Source organism: Haliotis rubra, unplaced genomic scaffold (assembly GCF_003918875.1).
Source record: "Haliotis rubra isolate DU_JTF1 unplaced genomic scaffold, ASM391887v1 Scf1564, whole genome shotgun sequence".
NCBI lineage: Eukaryota > Metazoa > Mollusca > Gastropoda > Lepetellida > Haliotidae > Haliotis > Haliotis rubra.
This window is the reverse complement of record NW_025765519.1, coordinates 87400-103414: the sequence shown is the minus strand read 5'-3', so window position 1 is coordinate 103414 and position 16015 is coordinate 87400. Positions and strand designations below refer to the sequence as shown.

General features: G+C 39.3%; 1 protein-coding gene across 1 annotated transcript; it reads right to left on the bottom strand.

The window, feature by feature from the left end:
- Positions 1–757: 757 nt before the first annotated feature.
- LOC124270992 (3-oxoacyl-[acyl-carrier-protein] reductase FabG-like) lies at positions 758–15082 on the bottom strand. Its single transcript, XM_046706059.1, has 9 exons — positions 14895–15082; positions 12726–12856; positions 10145–10237; positions 7499–7584; positions 6520–6613; positions 5409–5478; positions 5227–5263; positions 3868–3931; positions 758–982 (listed from the first exon to the last, which is right to left on the bottom strand). Exons 1-9 carry the CDS (start codon positions 14938–14940, stop codon positions 824–826), a joined length of 780 nt encoding a protein of 259 aa, XP_046562015.1. The 5' UTR covers positions 14941–15082; the 3' UTR covers positions 758–823.
- Between the last annotated feature and the right edge of the window lie 933 nt (positions 15083–16015).

Below are 16015 nucleotides of genomic sequence, written 5' to 3'. Positions count from 1 at the left end.
TATATCTCATGTAAATGAAATGCGGAAAACATGAGCTTATATGAATAACCATTATGAGTTATTAAACTCGTCTCTTACAAATAAAATAGTCATCTGTCAAATGGAGTTATACTGTGTATACCTTACTGTGTAAGGGACCAATCATAATTTATGGCTTGTGGGTGGGTTGATTTTAAGGGTGGGTCACCCATTTTGGTAGGGTGTACACATGTACTTTGGGGAGGAGAGAGAGAGAGAGAGAGAGAGAGAGAGAGAGAGACTGACTGAGTTTGGTTTTACGCCGCTTTTAGCAATATTCCAGCAACATCACAGTGGGGGACACTAGAAATGGGCTTCACGCATTGTGCCCATGTGGGGATTCGGCATGACGAGCCAACGCTTTAACCATTAGGCTACCCCACCGCCCCCAGAGAGAGAAAGAGCACTTTGGGACTTTAAAAAGAGGGCTGGGGTAATTGATTTTGTACATGACAGGGGGGAGGGGGTTCCACTTACTTTGTACATAAGTTTTTCGGTGTGTGTGTGTGTGTGTGTGTGTGTGCGTGCGGGCGTGCGTGGCGTGCGTGTGAGATTCACATTGTACATGCTTCTCCATAAAAATCATCATCACCCCACCTAGCCATAAATTATGAATGGTCCCTAAACTGATAAATCCTCGGGTAGTATTGAAGATGGGATCATTATGTCATAGTTAGAGTGGTGTGATACATTAAATTATTCTATTCAAAAGAAGTTCAAGAAAACACGATTTTTCGAATTGATGTAAGAGATATAGATTTTTTCTGTGATGAAAATACAGAGTCTTGTTGAAACTAGGAGACATTTATCGTGGACACATGCAATGGCGACCTCCGTCTACAGCCTCCGTGTTGCCCGTTATGAATGATGCACTGTCGGAGGCCAGGAAGGCGATGACGTTGGCAACTTCACGGACCTCTCCTACTCGACCTAAGGCATGTGTGCTCTTGCAGTGCTCAAGGAACTGGAAAACAAATAACATTCACTGGTTGCATTCATCAGAAACACTGAGTATAATCCTAGAAAATAATTGAAATATTCAGATAAGCAAACGGCTGGATAATTTTCTGTGGCACGGAAGTGATGAAACATTCAATAAAATCATCTCATCAAATCTAACTTTAAATACAGAACAATTTTATTAACAGTCAGACAGTGTTTAAAACTCCCAAAATCCAAGCCAAACAGCCCGACTGGTAACTTTAAAAAATTACCAGTCCAGATACAAACTTGCCTGTCCGGTTTTCAACAATAAACTGAAATTACACATGTTGTGATTGGTTATTGTAACATGAACTGTCCAATCGTAAGTAGTTGAACATAATTTTCATCATACCTTAAACACCTCAAACTGACGACAAGAGAACCTGTCTGATATTATGAAATACATACTGTTTGGGGTAAAAATATCTACCAGACCACCGGACAGGCTACTTTTGAAATTTGACCGTCTGAGATGAAAATAGACCGTTTCGGATGGTCGGGCAGGCGGGAATTTTAAACGCTGAGTCAGTTACAAATTCCTAGACAACAGGTGAGCTGAACATTAGGCAAAAGGTTCCTTCACTAGAAAACTATATTACCTCAATCCATACCATACGTTGTTATAGATACAACAACAGAATCACAAAGCAAATTTTTGGAATAACTCCATGGACGTGGATTTGTACAGACAGATCATAGCTGATTGGTTCTAAGATGACAGACCTCCTTCTACAGAGTCATACAGTATCAGACCCAGTCAAAGTACACTTAGGCTCAGTATTATTCGTTACACTACTATACTGACTCTAACAAGCTCTAGTAGACAGTCGCGTCAACTAAACTTTTGAACTGACCAATCAGAACACAGCTTACCAAATTGCGAAAGTTAACATTTGCACATTCTGTCTAAACTTTTACCTCGAAAACATTTGTACTCGAATGATTCCGAATGCTATTTTCCACACGATCGCTTGAGAGTGATACACAATTATTCACCACAGTGAGTAAACAGTTGCTGTTTGTCACTATTCAAGGATGTCATCTTGCGGAAATATAAGCTAATAGTAACTATGTCAGAAACACACAAGCATATATACTGCAGGTTAAATATCTGAATTTTATGCGTATTTTCTTTTGTTGATCATTGTCAATGACCGGGGGGGAAGACAAAATTTTGTAAGTTCCGCTAATCCTAAATTGTAGCTGTTGTCTGATTGGTTAAATCCGTCTCATGTTTGATTGGACGGTCATAGGTTGCTCAAAGGTTAGCTGACGTGACACTCTACTAGAGTGAGTGAGTTTAGTTTTACGCCACACTCAGCAATATTCCAGCTATATGGCAGCGGTCTGTAAATAATCGAGTCTGGACCAGACAATCCAGTGATCAACATGTTGCATGAGCATCAATCTGCACAATTGGGAACCGATGACATATGTCAACCAAGTCAGCGAGCCTGACCACCCGATCCAGTTAGTCGCCTCTTGCGACAAGCAAGATCAATATTCTAACCCGGACCTTCACGGGTAATGCTCTACTAGAGTTTGTTAGGGTAGCATAGCAGTGTAACGAATAACACTGAGCCTAAGTTTACTTCGACTGTATCAGAGCAAAATATTTAAATGATACTGAGACTTCACATGATGCATCAGCTGTGTTTGTAGCTTAATGCCGCACTCAGCAATATTCCAGGTATATGGAGTCATCAGCTGTGTTTGTAGCTTAATGCCGCATTCAGCAATATTCCAGGTACATGGAGTCATCAGCTGTGTTTGTAGCTTAATGCCGCACTCAGCAATATTCCACGTACATGGAGTCATCAGCTGTGTTTGTAGCTTAATGCCGCACTCAGCAATATTCCAGGTACATGGAGTCATCAGCTGTGTTTGTAGCTTAATGCCGCACTCAGCAATATTCCAGGTATATGGAGTCATCAGCTGTGTTTGTAGCTTAATGCCGCACTCAGCAATATTCCAGGTACATGGAGTCATCAGCTGTGTTTGTAGCTTAATGCCGCGACTCAGCAATATTCCAGGTACATGGAGTCATCAGCTGTGTTTGTAGCTTAATGCCGCACTCAGCAATATTCCAGGTATATGGAGTCATCAGCTGTGTTTGTAGCTTAATGCCGCGACTCAGCAATATTCCAGGTACATCGAGTCATCAGCTGTGTTTGTAGCTTAATGCCGCACTCAGCAATATTCCAGGTACATGGAGGCATCAGCTGTGTTTGTAGCTTAATGCCGATTCAGCAATATTCCAGGCACATGGAGTCATCAGCTGTGTTTGTAGCTTAATGCCGCACTCAGCAATATTCCAGGTACATGGAGTCATCAGCTGTGTTTGTAGCTTAATGCCGCACTCAGCAATATTCCAGGTACATGGAGTCATCAGCTGTGTTTGTAGCTTAATGCCGCACTCAGCAATATTCCAGGTATATGGAGTCATCAGCTGTGTTTGTAGCTTAATGCCGCACTCAGCAATATTCCAGGTACATGGAGTCATCAGCTGTGTTTGTAGCTTAATGCCACACTCAGCAATATTCCAGGTACATGGAGTCATCAGCTGTGTTTGTAGCTTAATGCCACACTCAGCAATATTCCAGGTATATGGAGTCATCAGCTGTGTTTGTAGCTTAATGCCGCACTCAGCAATATTCCAGGTATATGGAGTCATCAGCTGTGTCTGTAGCTTAATGCCACACTCAGCAATATTCCAGGTATATGGAGTCATCAGCTGTGTCTGTAGCTTAATGCCGCACTCAGCAATATTCCAGGTATATGGAGTCATCAGCTGTGTCTGTAGCTTAATGCCGCACTCAGCAATATTCCAGGTACATGGAGTCATCAGCTGTGAGGACAACTTACCTGTGCATACTTTTCTTCCGTCATACCTCCTCTCTTGTGGACCTCTGTCACAATCACACCCGGACTGTAACCAATGGGTCAGAGGATAACACTTACAATTTGTGATCAAATATGTTATAAAACAGAACAAGCATATTTTCATAGACTTTGTTCACAAAAACAATGTTTTCATGACATAAATATCTCTCACATGAGTTACTATGGAAATATTCCGACCCAGACTCCACCCTGGGCTGTTGATAATTCAGAGATTAATGCAGTGGTCTAAACTGAGCGCCCCCAGATGGTAATTTGGAAAAAATGGTTACTTTCTCACAAATAGGTTGTTTTGGGAGTTCAGAATTCCTTTAATTTGATAAATATTGTGAGATTGCAATTATATCAATGCAATTATGTAAAACTTAGCATTAAAACCTTTTTGTTGTTATATGTTCTGTTCTTAATCAAATACATCTCATTATTACACAGGCATGAAGTAAGTTGCTATTTAACATTATTGGGAATTTCTTAAATTCCAACTGCTGCAGACATGGTGACTAATACCAACCTCTAACTGAGCATGAGATGGTAATGGTGATTATTATAATCCTGAGTATTGTTATAATCCTGACTATTGTTATAATCCTGACTATTATTATAATCATGAGTATTGTTATTATCATGAGTATTGTTATAATCATGAGTATTGTTATAATCATGAGTATTGTTATAATCCTGACTATTGTTATAATCCTGACTATTGTTATAATGCTGAGTATTGTTATAATGCTGAGTATTGTTATAATCCTGAGTATTGTTATAATCCTGACTATTGTTATAATCCTGACTATTGTTATAATCCTGAGTATTGTTATAATCATGACTATTGTTATAATCATGACTATTGTTATTATGATGAGTATTGTTATAATCATGACTATTGTTATAATCATGACTATTGTTACAATCATGACTATTGTTATTATAATCAATGAGCTCAGGTCACAATCAATTGAAGTTAAGCAACGCTGAGAGCGGAGAGTCCTTGGAGTGGTGACCGTGTTTGGCAGCTTGACACCTGAGTGTTTCTAGGACTTCAGTCCTGCCCCACAACGAAGCATATGTGACGCATGTGGTCTCACCTTAGGCAAGTGAGTTTGTCCAAAATTGCCTCTGTCCACCCAGCAGTAAATTGGGTACCTGGTATGATACGATGGTAGTCTGAATTTGAACTTTGAGCGCCTGACAGGCGACCAGTTGTATTCTCCACAGGATGTTCTGTACTCGTTGATCAGGGTAATAAGTCAGCGCTTTAAGCATACAATGTGCATGGATAAATGTGCAATATTAATGAACTATTATATTTAATAAGAGACTTACTTTACGCAGTTAACTCTGACTTGTTTAGGAGCCAATTCTGTGAAAAAGAAGAAAATTTGCATGACACACACTTAACCCACATAATCAAATGACCAGACCCCAAACCCCCACAACTGAAGTAACCTCAATAGCAAATATTGATAAAAATTAGTCACTTGTCAATGTATATCTTGAATACTCACCCAGAGCCACACATCTTGTCATCTGGTCAATGGCTCTCTTAGACATGCAGTATGATAAGACACCTGGAAACTGAAATATGAACTTAGTGCACTGATTTCATGACTGACTGACTGAGTTTGGCTTTACGCCACTTTTAGCAATATTCCAGCAACATCACGGCGGGGGACACCACAAATGGGCTTCACACGTTGTACCCATGTGGGGATTCGAACCCGGGTCTTCGGCGTGACGAGCCAACGCTTTAACCACTGGACTACCCCACCGCCCCCCTGATTTCATGAATATCCATAATGAAATATTCATATTTTATTGAAGCAATTACAGACAGGGAATGACTTGGGCTGCAATTCCATAATGTTCTCACATAGTTGTCACATTCGCATTCATACAGTGCAACTGAAATGTGCTTCCTATAACCCTGTCTGGAGCTTTGTAGCAGTTGTTCATGACTGACATTGTTGATCCCAAATCAGCAAAACATTTTAACAACATTAACACTTTCAGTGATGCTATCAAAAAGAGAAATACAAAGACAATGTTTAAAAAATTCCAGCAAATTTTGATTCTGCAAAAACAACAAAACAAAAACTAAAAGGATATACTACCAACTCTTTCAGACAGCAATATTCCAGCTATATGGAGGCAGTCTGTGAATAATCAAGTCTGGATCAGACAATCCAGTGATCAACAAGAGCATCAATCTAGGCAACTGGGATACGATGACATCTTAGACTTAATATAAATCAGACATATCTATTTAAGGCCAGACCAATTTTATTTCTTGTTTTACGGATCTGCCTGTTGTATTTTTTCAAGAATAAGAAAACAAATAAAAAGGAATTATCCCTGCTCAACCAATAAAATTCTAATGTTTTTATTGGCCAAAAATGTAAACATACAAGAAATTTTGTTTTTACATTGTTATTTGCCCCATATACACTTCATAAATTGCCAAAAGTACCATACTTTGAGTATTTTGAAAGAATATTACTTTGACTGGTGACATAAATTTATTTTTTTTCCCTCCTGCCTTTAGGTTTTCTGAGGACAAAAATCCGTAAAACAAGAAATAAAATTGGTCTGGCCTAAACCTGAAATAAAATAACATACTGCTCGGAGCCCTGTGACGCTGGAGACGTTGACGATGTTGCCTTTCGTCTTCACCAGGTGAGGCACACACAGCATTGTTAAGTGGTAGATGGACCTGAAACAACGATGAGGGAGTGTCTTGAGTCACTGGTCGTCACAGTGTGGTACTGAATGTATATAGCTTTCATGATACATTTCCCTTATATGTCCCTGCTACTGACCAGTCATATTTCACCTCTCACATCCATAGCATTTGCTTCAAAGAAATGGCAGAGCCCAGTCAAAAAGACTGTGTGATAGATAATCAAGATCTCATTTGCAACAAAACCAGTCTTTTTTCAAAACATGAAAAGACTTGGAAAATGTCTGCCTATGTCCAGTTATCGGTTCACATGCTCTGCATATCCTGCATGTGAACGAACCCTGCAGACACCATTATGCAACCTAGTTATTAGTCTACCTTGCACCAGGCGCAAGTCAGTGTTTGAGTGGGTAAATTCTGAATAAAACATCTAAATAATTCAATGGCATATTTCTGATATTACATATTGCAATAAAAACAGTGCAACTGGAATTTGACTGATGCAACTAGGTTTTTATCGTAGGTTGCACCTGGTGCAAGTGGGTTAATATGGCTTAAATCAAGCCCTGGCACACAGTTCATTATTACCCCGGATAACCCTAGCTGCCCGTGAAGCACTAGAAGGTTATAGTTACATGACTATGCACAGAATCATTATCCCAGCTGAAATATAACTCTGTATAACTCCAGCCTAGTTTGGCAAGGGTGGAAACTAGACTTGTATAGTCAGTGAACTATCTTGCCTTAGAAAGATTGGAATAGGCAGACATGTTAGGCTTGACATCCATTGAAAAAAGTCAGAAACCTATCTTGCTGGAAGGGAAAGTAGAATACTGTCACGATACTACTGCAAGACTTGTTTTAACTACTTGTACAACATTTCTATTACAATAAAATACATGTATTTAACAGTCTCACCTTACATTGATGTTGAAAGTTTTGTCAAATTGTTCTAAACTTGTGGTTTCTATACTACCAGGTTCCAGGATTCCAGCACTGTTGACCTATATGAAAGAAAAATATGAAGGATGTTATTGGACATCATGATGAGTGACAAAACAAGCTTGGCCCAATACGCTGCTGAAGTCGCACCGGGTCACTTAATGAAAGCAACATGCCATGGTGCATAATGCACACTGTATACAGCTGTAATAAATCTGGAAAGTTTCATCAATATTATTGATATCATAGCATTTAAATATTGCTAACATATCTATTGTGTGTCTCCTGACTACAGCCAAATCTCCAGGACTCATGTGAGCACTCGGTATCCAGATATCTGAATCTCCTACCAGTTACCTCCCCTACTAAGGCGAGAAAAAGAAAGCATTGAATTAATCGAGCATTTTACGCAGAAGAAAATTACACTCCATAACTTCAGAAAATTCTGATAAATGAATTGTTGAATAAACTTGGTGCAAAAAAATATGAAATACTGGATAATACATCCCACTTGACATGATGACTGATAATTTTATACTGTGCTACCTGTCCTGCCTGGTATTGTTTGATGTGAAAGGATCGATATTATGAGCATAATTTCTTGTAAAGAAAGCCAGAAATAGCAATCATTTGTACACGTTTCAGCTAAATCTACTGATGATTCAGTTGAAAAATACCAAATGAATTTGGATCCAATGGTTTGGTTCCACGATTTAACCATTTAGTAACCACTAATAGCCATTCCAGAAAATGGGCCCATGACACACCTGCCCTCAGTTACGTGGGCACTTACTCTATTTTTACTTACAATACAGGTAATGTCAACAATCTGAACAAGAGAAACCAAATAAACATCTGCTAACACATTTATTTAACAATTTACATTCAAAATGAATTTGGAAAAAAGAAACAACTAAATAATACACTTTGAATAACAGCCAATCTCAGTGTTCATTAACGGTAACCGGACAAAATCCACCCGAAAATTGCCCCCCCGGACAAAATCCACCTCTTCTTAACAGAAAAATGGACAAAATTGCTGTAGTTAAAAGTTTTAGTGAGTCCTGATCTTTGATCAAGATGTTTTTCTCAAGCATTGTTTAGATAGCATTTACGTTTTCCTAATTGGCTGTTGTTCCTAGCTGTGATGCATGAATGATTCATAAGGAATAATAACAAGAAATATGATGTTTCATTATGTGTGAAATATATGCTATTGTCATATTTATATATGCATTGATGCACAAATAATTCATAAATGTGAAATGTGAAAATGTGCTATTGTCATATTTATATATGCAAAATGTGCTTACATATGTATTTTGGTTGTTTTTGTAATCGATTATGAATGACTGATATGAATCAAATTAATTTGACTAAACATGTCATTAGTTTTTTTTTCTTAGGGTGAAATTTATTAGGGGTGGATTTTGTCCGGGTGGATTTTGTCCTAGGTTGCAATTTTGGGGTGGATTTTGTCCGGGTGGATTTTGTCCTGGATTCTTCATTAACATCTCAACGGAACACTTCAACATTGTATTTTTTAGTCCAGCCAATACTGTAAATCCCAGCTGTTTTGAAAAACTTACTGAAACACAGCTGGACACTTCAACAATGAGCAGTGTTCTTTACATTATCATCAGGTCTTGACAGTGACTTATTTTGTAAGATTGTTTTCAGGCGGCATACATTTCGAACAGCAGTGTTTACTCACACTAGAGAGATGCTGGTTGTGTCCCACAGGCATTGCAAATACTGAGATGATGGCTTGTGTACAAGATAAAGTTGCCTTTCAATGAGCTAGTGGCAACTTATATAATTGTTCCCGTAATAATTGAGAAAACAAGGAATGTTCTTAAGCGTGGGAAAATCCACTAAGCGAGGATACTCAAAACTAATTTGGCCTTTGTCTACAAAAATATATATATTGCAGCACAACACTTTAGGTAAACAGAGGCCAAATCAGTTTGGAGTTCTGCATGAGTTGACAAGTGAAAACAAACATGATCCGCACATACGAGTACAGAGCACCATACAACATTATAGTGAGGTGAGGTGAGGTGAGGTGAGGTGAGGTGAGGTGAGGTGAGGTGAGGTGAAATTGGGTTTTACGTCGTGCTTGAGAATATTTCGCTAATATGACGACGTGCATGCGTGTGTATGTGTATGTGTGGCTGCTTGTACTAGCCCAGACTTAAGCTGGTTTTATAGTGCTAGCTCACTGAGATACCATGCCGCAGTGAAGCATGAATACCCCACTCAGACACATTATACTGACTCCGAGCCGACCAGTCCTTGTTGTACCCATTAATGCTGAGCGCCAGGCAGGGACTAACAAGTACCATATTTTAAAGTCTTTTGGTATAACGCGTTCGGGGATCGAACCCGCGACCTTCCGCTCTCCGGGCGGACGCTCTAACCACTACACCACGGAGGCGGTTCACAACATTATAGTGCATGAATGGCACATGGGTGTGGCTGTGGAATGAAAACTGCATTTATGTAAAACGCAAATATTATGGATGACAACTTCTTCTTGATTGTATGTCACAACGTTTCTGGGCTATATATAAATGATATGGAGTGACTGCAATAAGTAACTGTAATTTAAATGTTCCTGACCAGAATGTCCAGCCTGCCTGTGGCTGCGATGGCTTCCTCCACAATACGCTTCGTGTCCTCTTCCTTTGACAGGTCACCAGTCAGGAGGACGGGCTGTGGAGGACATGGAACTTCATGAGACAAGACAACGTATACAAACAAAAATGTCTTGTTGAGTGAGTGAGTGAGTGAGTGAGTGAGTGAGGGAGCAACAGAGAGAGCGAGATGGCTTCCCCAATGCACCCTAAAGGAATAGAGAACGTTTGGTCTTCTTATGCTATCATATAATAGAAGTGACATCGGTTGTATCACTAGGCTACTCTTCTGTGGAACACATCAAACGCAGGACTCGAGTCCAACTGAATGGACTCCAGGACTCGCAGGGGAGATAACTCTAAACGTTTCACGCAATCAAGATGGATGATCATGAGAAAAAAATGCCTGGATGCATTTAATGGTGATTTAGTGGCCCAATAACCGAAATGCTGTCTTATGGCATACGGGTTTGCATTCATATTTTCATTTCAATAAGTTGTGTTATTCACTTGTTGTTTCATGATAAAGTTATGTCACTTTTAATGGCAATTTCTAAAAGCAAAAATGAAAGAAATGGTAGTATGATATCTGTCGTGTTTCAATAATAAGCTATGTTCTTTACAACTTGGCCTTGTGTTCTTGCTTTCTTGCATTAATTTCATTAAACAAACAATTTGATACAATTATTCTTCACTCTTGTTGTTCAACTTGTTTTCTACATATATATTCAGTCGTTCTTATCCGGTGTATTTCAGTGTTACATAATGAACAATCAACACATACATACACATTCAAAATAGCATTCACACTTAGAGACCTAAATCCTGAAATAGTTAAAAGTTTTAATCACAATAAATACCATTGACGTGATCTGCGTCTACAGTTTCGGAAGAAGAAATTCAGTGTAGTGTTACTCAATTAATGCTTAGTCTTTAGTTTGAAACCAAAACGTTTTCATTATAAGAAATCTCAATTAAACATCAATCCTGTTTTACATATTTTATTCTTTAAGTTCCATAGTCGACCCATCTTTACAAGATAACCAAACAGCACCAATCAATGAATGCTTTGTCTAAATATCTTCCAGCTTGTGCACATGTTTTGCCGCAATTTAACCATTAAAATCATCATGATTATTATTGGATATTTATATAGCGCACATATTCCCGCACTAGTGCATGCTCAAGGCGCTGGTATTTTTCCCCTCAATCATTGGAGGTCAATCTCAACGGGACATCTTATTGTCTCAACTCCCTGGGGATCATGCAACTCTTGTTGCCACAAGGCACATCGAGTTATTCCCATCCTTATGAGGTAACCATGATTAAGGTTAATTGATTATGTGACTTATCGTCTAGGTGAATGTTTAAAAGTTGCTAATATGTCATAACTGCAACGACATATTAATATTAGATAATCTTGAAAGCACAGTCAAAGTTAAAACCAAAAGAAAAGAGAAGTACATTGATTGGTTTCTTTTCCCGGGACACAACCTATCATGTTACAGCATTTACATGCGTAATAAGGTATCACCGGCCCAACTCATGAATATTAATCACATAATTGATCCTGTACAACTGGGTCACAGTGACACTTACGTTGCCTTCACATTCTGTTTGCAATAATAAAAAGGTAATAGATACTTCCATTAACATTGAATATCAATTGCTTTATTCAGGAACGTTTAGATTCACATATAAATGCTGCATTATTCATAGATTGGAAGTTCGAACAGCCACATGTATGCTTGGTTTTAGATAAGCATCAAAATTGTCGGGTACTCGGGTCCGAGTCGGGGTCTGACTCCTCAAGTACTCGAGTCCCAAATTTTGGACTCGTGAGAGACCTAGTTGTGATATGCACATATTTGGATTCCTGTTTACCTTGTACCGTATATCATACACAGTTGTTCATGGGTAATGACCTTCACCTTATACTTCTAAGCAGTTCATAACGCCACCCCGCTTCAAACCCGTCTAATTCTAGGCACAAAAAACTTGCTTACATGCAATATGTTATACACTGAAGATGAATTTATTTGTGAATTTCAAAGTGCCAATGACCTTCACCGCATACTTGGATACCTTGTTACCTTATATATCTTAAACACTGCATATGACAACGCCTATCCCAACGTGTCCGTGACCTTTACCTTATACTTGGATACCTTGTTACCTTATATATCTTAAACACTGCATATGAAAACGCCTATCCCAACGTGTCCGTGACCTTTACCTTATACTTGGATACCTTGTTACCTTATATATCTTAAACACTGCATATGAAAATGCCTATCCCAACGTGTCCGTGACCTTCACCGCATACTTGGATACCTTGTTACCTTATATATCTTAAACACTGCATATGAAAACGCCTATCCCAACGTGTCCGTGACCTTCACCGCATACTTGGATACCTTGTTACCTTATATATCTTAAACACTGCATATGAAACGCCTATCCCAATGTGTCCGTGACCTTTACCTTATACTTGGATACCTTGTTACCTTATATATCTTAAACACTGCATATGAAAACGCCTATCCCAACGTGTCCGTGACCTTCACCTTGTACTTGTCCTGGGTACACTGCTCTGCTGTCTTCTCCAGGTTCTCCTCATTCCTCCCTGTGATGATGACACGGGCTCCCAGCTGAGAAAACAATATGGCTGTGCCGGCACCAATACCTGAACTGGCACCTGAAAATACACGTTTCTTCATTGCTTAAAAACATTCTGTGACAGGAACTAAATCTTAACATAAATGACGTCCACGTTATCACCCTAGTGACACAGATACAGCCAGTTTGGTTTGTGTTGGAAACCTCAGAATCATATTTACCCCGATGTTCATGTACCCTACGGACGGTGGGGTAGCCTAGTGGTTAAAGCGTTGGCTCGTCACACCTAAGACTCGAGTTCGAATCCCCACATGGGTACAATGTGTGAAGCCCATTTCTGGTGTCCCCCGCCGTGATGTTGCTGGAATATTGCTAAATTCAGTCAGTCAGTCATGTACCCTACATTAATCTCAACACAAAACAGTTTTGTTGCAAACTGGTTGGGGTGGCTATCAGTTCAAATTGATCACCTGGGTGCCTAAACCCCAGCTATTCTACCCAGTAACTCAGCAGAAGGTCTCAAAGTTTGGAACAAATTGTCAGTTGTTTCACCAGATCAAAAACTACTGAGAACTTTTAAGATACTCACAAAACATTATACATGTAATTATGCATTTAGTGAAATTAAATGAAGCTTTATTTTATTCAAGAGTTTTGTACAAAATGACAGATAGGCTGTTGTTTCACCAGAACAAAATCTGCTGAGAATAAAATAGAAACATGCATAAAACATTCTGATCATGCACAGAGTGAATGAATTAAGCAAAACATTTTAGACACATGCATAAAATATTCTGATCATGCATAGAATGAAGCTGAAAGAAGCTATTTTCTTATAGATACATGTACATGAATAAAACATTGTGATCATCCATAGAGTAAAGTTGAATGAAGCCTTATTCTTTTAGATGCATGCAAAAACATTCTGATTATTCATAGAGTGAGGTTGAAATAAGCTTTAATCTTTTTCAACCCTAAAAGCCTGAAATGTTGTGTAACTGTTGAGTATTTGTCGTTAAACTAATCACCGGTGTTGGCAGAATACCCAACCTGAACAACCAAGTTGCTAGTCCCTCTTCCAAAATGATATCGTGACAGCTATGGCCAGACTGTGCCAACTTAGGGCAACTTACACAAATGTGATTGACCTCAGTTGCTGGAATACAGCAGTTCCAGAATGTAGAAATATTCACCAACTTCTAAATGCCTCTCAAGAATTGCAGTTCCAGAATGATATCAGTATCTATGATCAGTTTCACCACAAAATCCCAACACTGCCTTGATGCGGTCCTATATATTATTATTATTATTATTTATAGGATATTTATATAGCGCACATATCCAGGCAACTAGTGCATGCTCAAGGTGCTGGTATTTTCCTCTCGATCATTGGATGTCAATCTCAACGTACATCGTATTATCAATCTCAACTCCCTGGGGAGTATACAGCTCTTGCAGCCACTATGCGCTTAGGGTTATTGTGGCTTTCTCATTCTAATGAGGTACCCATTCACAGCTGGGTGGACTGGGACACATATATACCAGGCAGGGTCACGTCTTGAATGTGTAGTACTGCATCACTGCTCTCGGCTATAAACAAACACTTCCTAACAACTAAATGTTTTTTAATAAAGTTTGTTTTCTTTCACATGGCAGCAAAAATTGATTTTTCCAAGATTTTGAGACACCTCAGAGGTCAAAGATCATATTTATGAAATAGCTGCCACAAATACTTTGCTATAACATCAAAACATTATAACCACATGTAGGGCTGTTGAAAGAAATAGGTCTCCCTTTGCTGCCCCAAGTGGTACCAATCACCCTAATTTTCAAGGGATCAAGGACTACTAGTATCCACTAACACGAAAATAATCTACTACATAGGCAATTTAAGCTGTTTTCCACATCGTATCAGAATTACTATTGTTATTTCTACAAACGCCACTTTACCAAACAGAAGAATCGAGAAATGCACCGAGGAATAACGATGAAAAGATGACATACGAGAAGATTAATTATTTGTTGGTTCATGCTGAGACCATCGGTATATGGTCTCTGGTTCATGGCATTAAGCGCATCAATTGTTATAATTCTTAACTTTACTTAATCTTACGCACCTGTCACCAGGGCAACCTTGTCATCAAGCCTTCCAATGGAAGCCATCTTTCCAGTCAATGTAACAATCTACTGACAACGTGCTGAGGACGAACTCCAGTGTTTACTTGACAATTCCAAGCAGAAGGCTTGCACACCAGCTGATCAGGAACACCTGTGGACACTTTGTTCAAGGGAGGTAACTCCCACTACGTCAGTCTGGTTCCCCGTGTGTGATGCGCTGGCGCTTCACTGACTCGCGCAATGATTGCTCAATGGCAAACCCATTCATATTCCTAGCGCGTGTATATGCTTAGTAGATAACATAAATGCATATCCCTTCACACAATTTACATAACCGGGATCAAACAAGCATCTTAGTGCGCTTTATAACCCGTTCCAAATAACAGATCTCTCAGTTAACGCATCATATTATATGCCGTCCGGTAATTCCGCGCACCTAAGCACATCGATCGCAACACGGCAACTAACATCTCTTATTAATTGTGGTTTACGTGACTAAACATGCTGGTATGCATCATATTTACCTAGAAATATAAGACGACTATAAGATTCTAACGTTGCATTATGCCATACAGTTGAGGGCGGTGGGGTAGCATAGTGGTTAAAGCGTTGGCTCGTCCCGCCGAAGACCCGGGTTTGATTCCCCACATGGGCACAATGTGTGAAGCCCATTTCTGGTATCCCCCGCCGTGATATTGCTGGAATATTGCTAAAAGCGGCGTAAAACTAAACTCAGTCAGCAACACAGTTGACCTTACCGGCGTTTTGACGACATCGCTTGCTGTCCGGTAATTCTGTGCAGCAACTGATGCGCATAACATCCAGCAGGAGATCCGAAGTATGGAAGCGTATTAGGGCCAGATTATTTTCAAAAATCACTTCATCAATGTAAGGAAGAGTGTTTCATATTAAATCCAATTATGAATAACGAAGAAAAAGGTTAAAAAGTCTGAAGAAAACGAAGTTTTCATAAAACCGTCAATTTATCTGTCAATTACTGTTATTTACTTACCTTCAGTGATTAAAAGCCAGTCCCTTGTAGAAATACATGTATCCCGATTTCAAGCGTAAATGGGGGCGGTGGGGTAGCCTAGTGGTTAAAGCGTTGGCTCGTCACGCC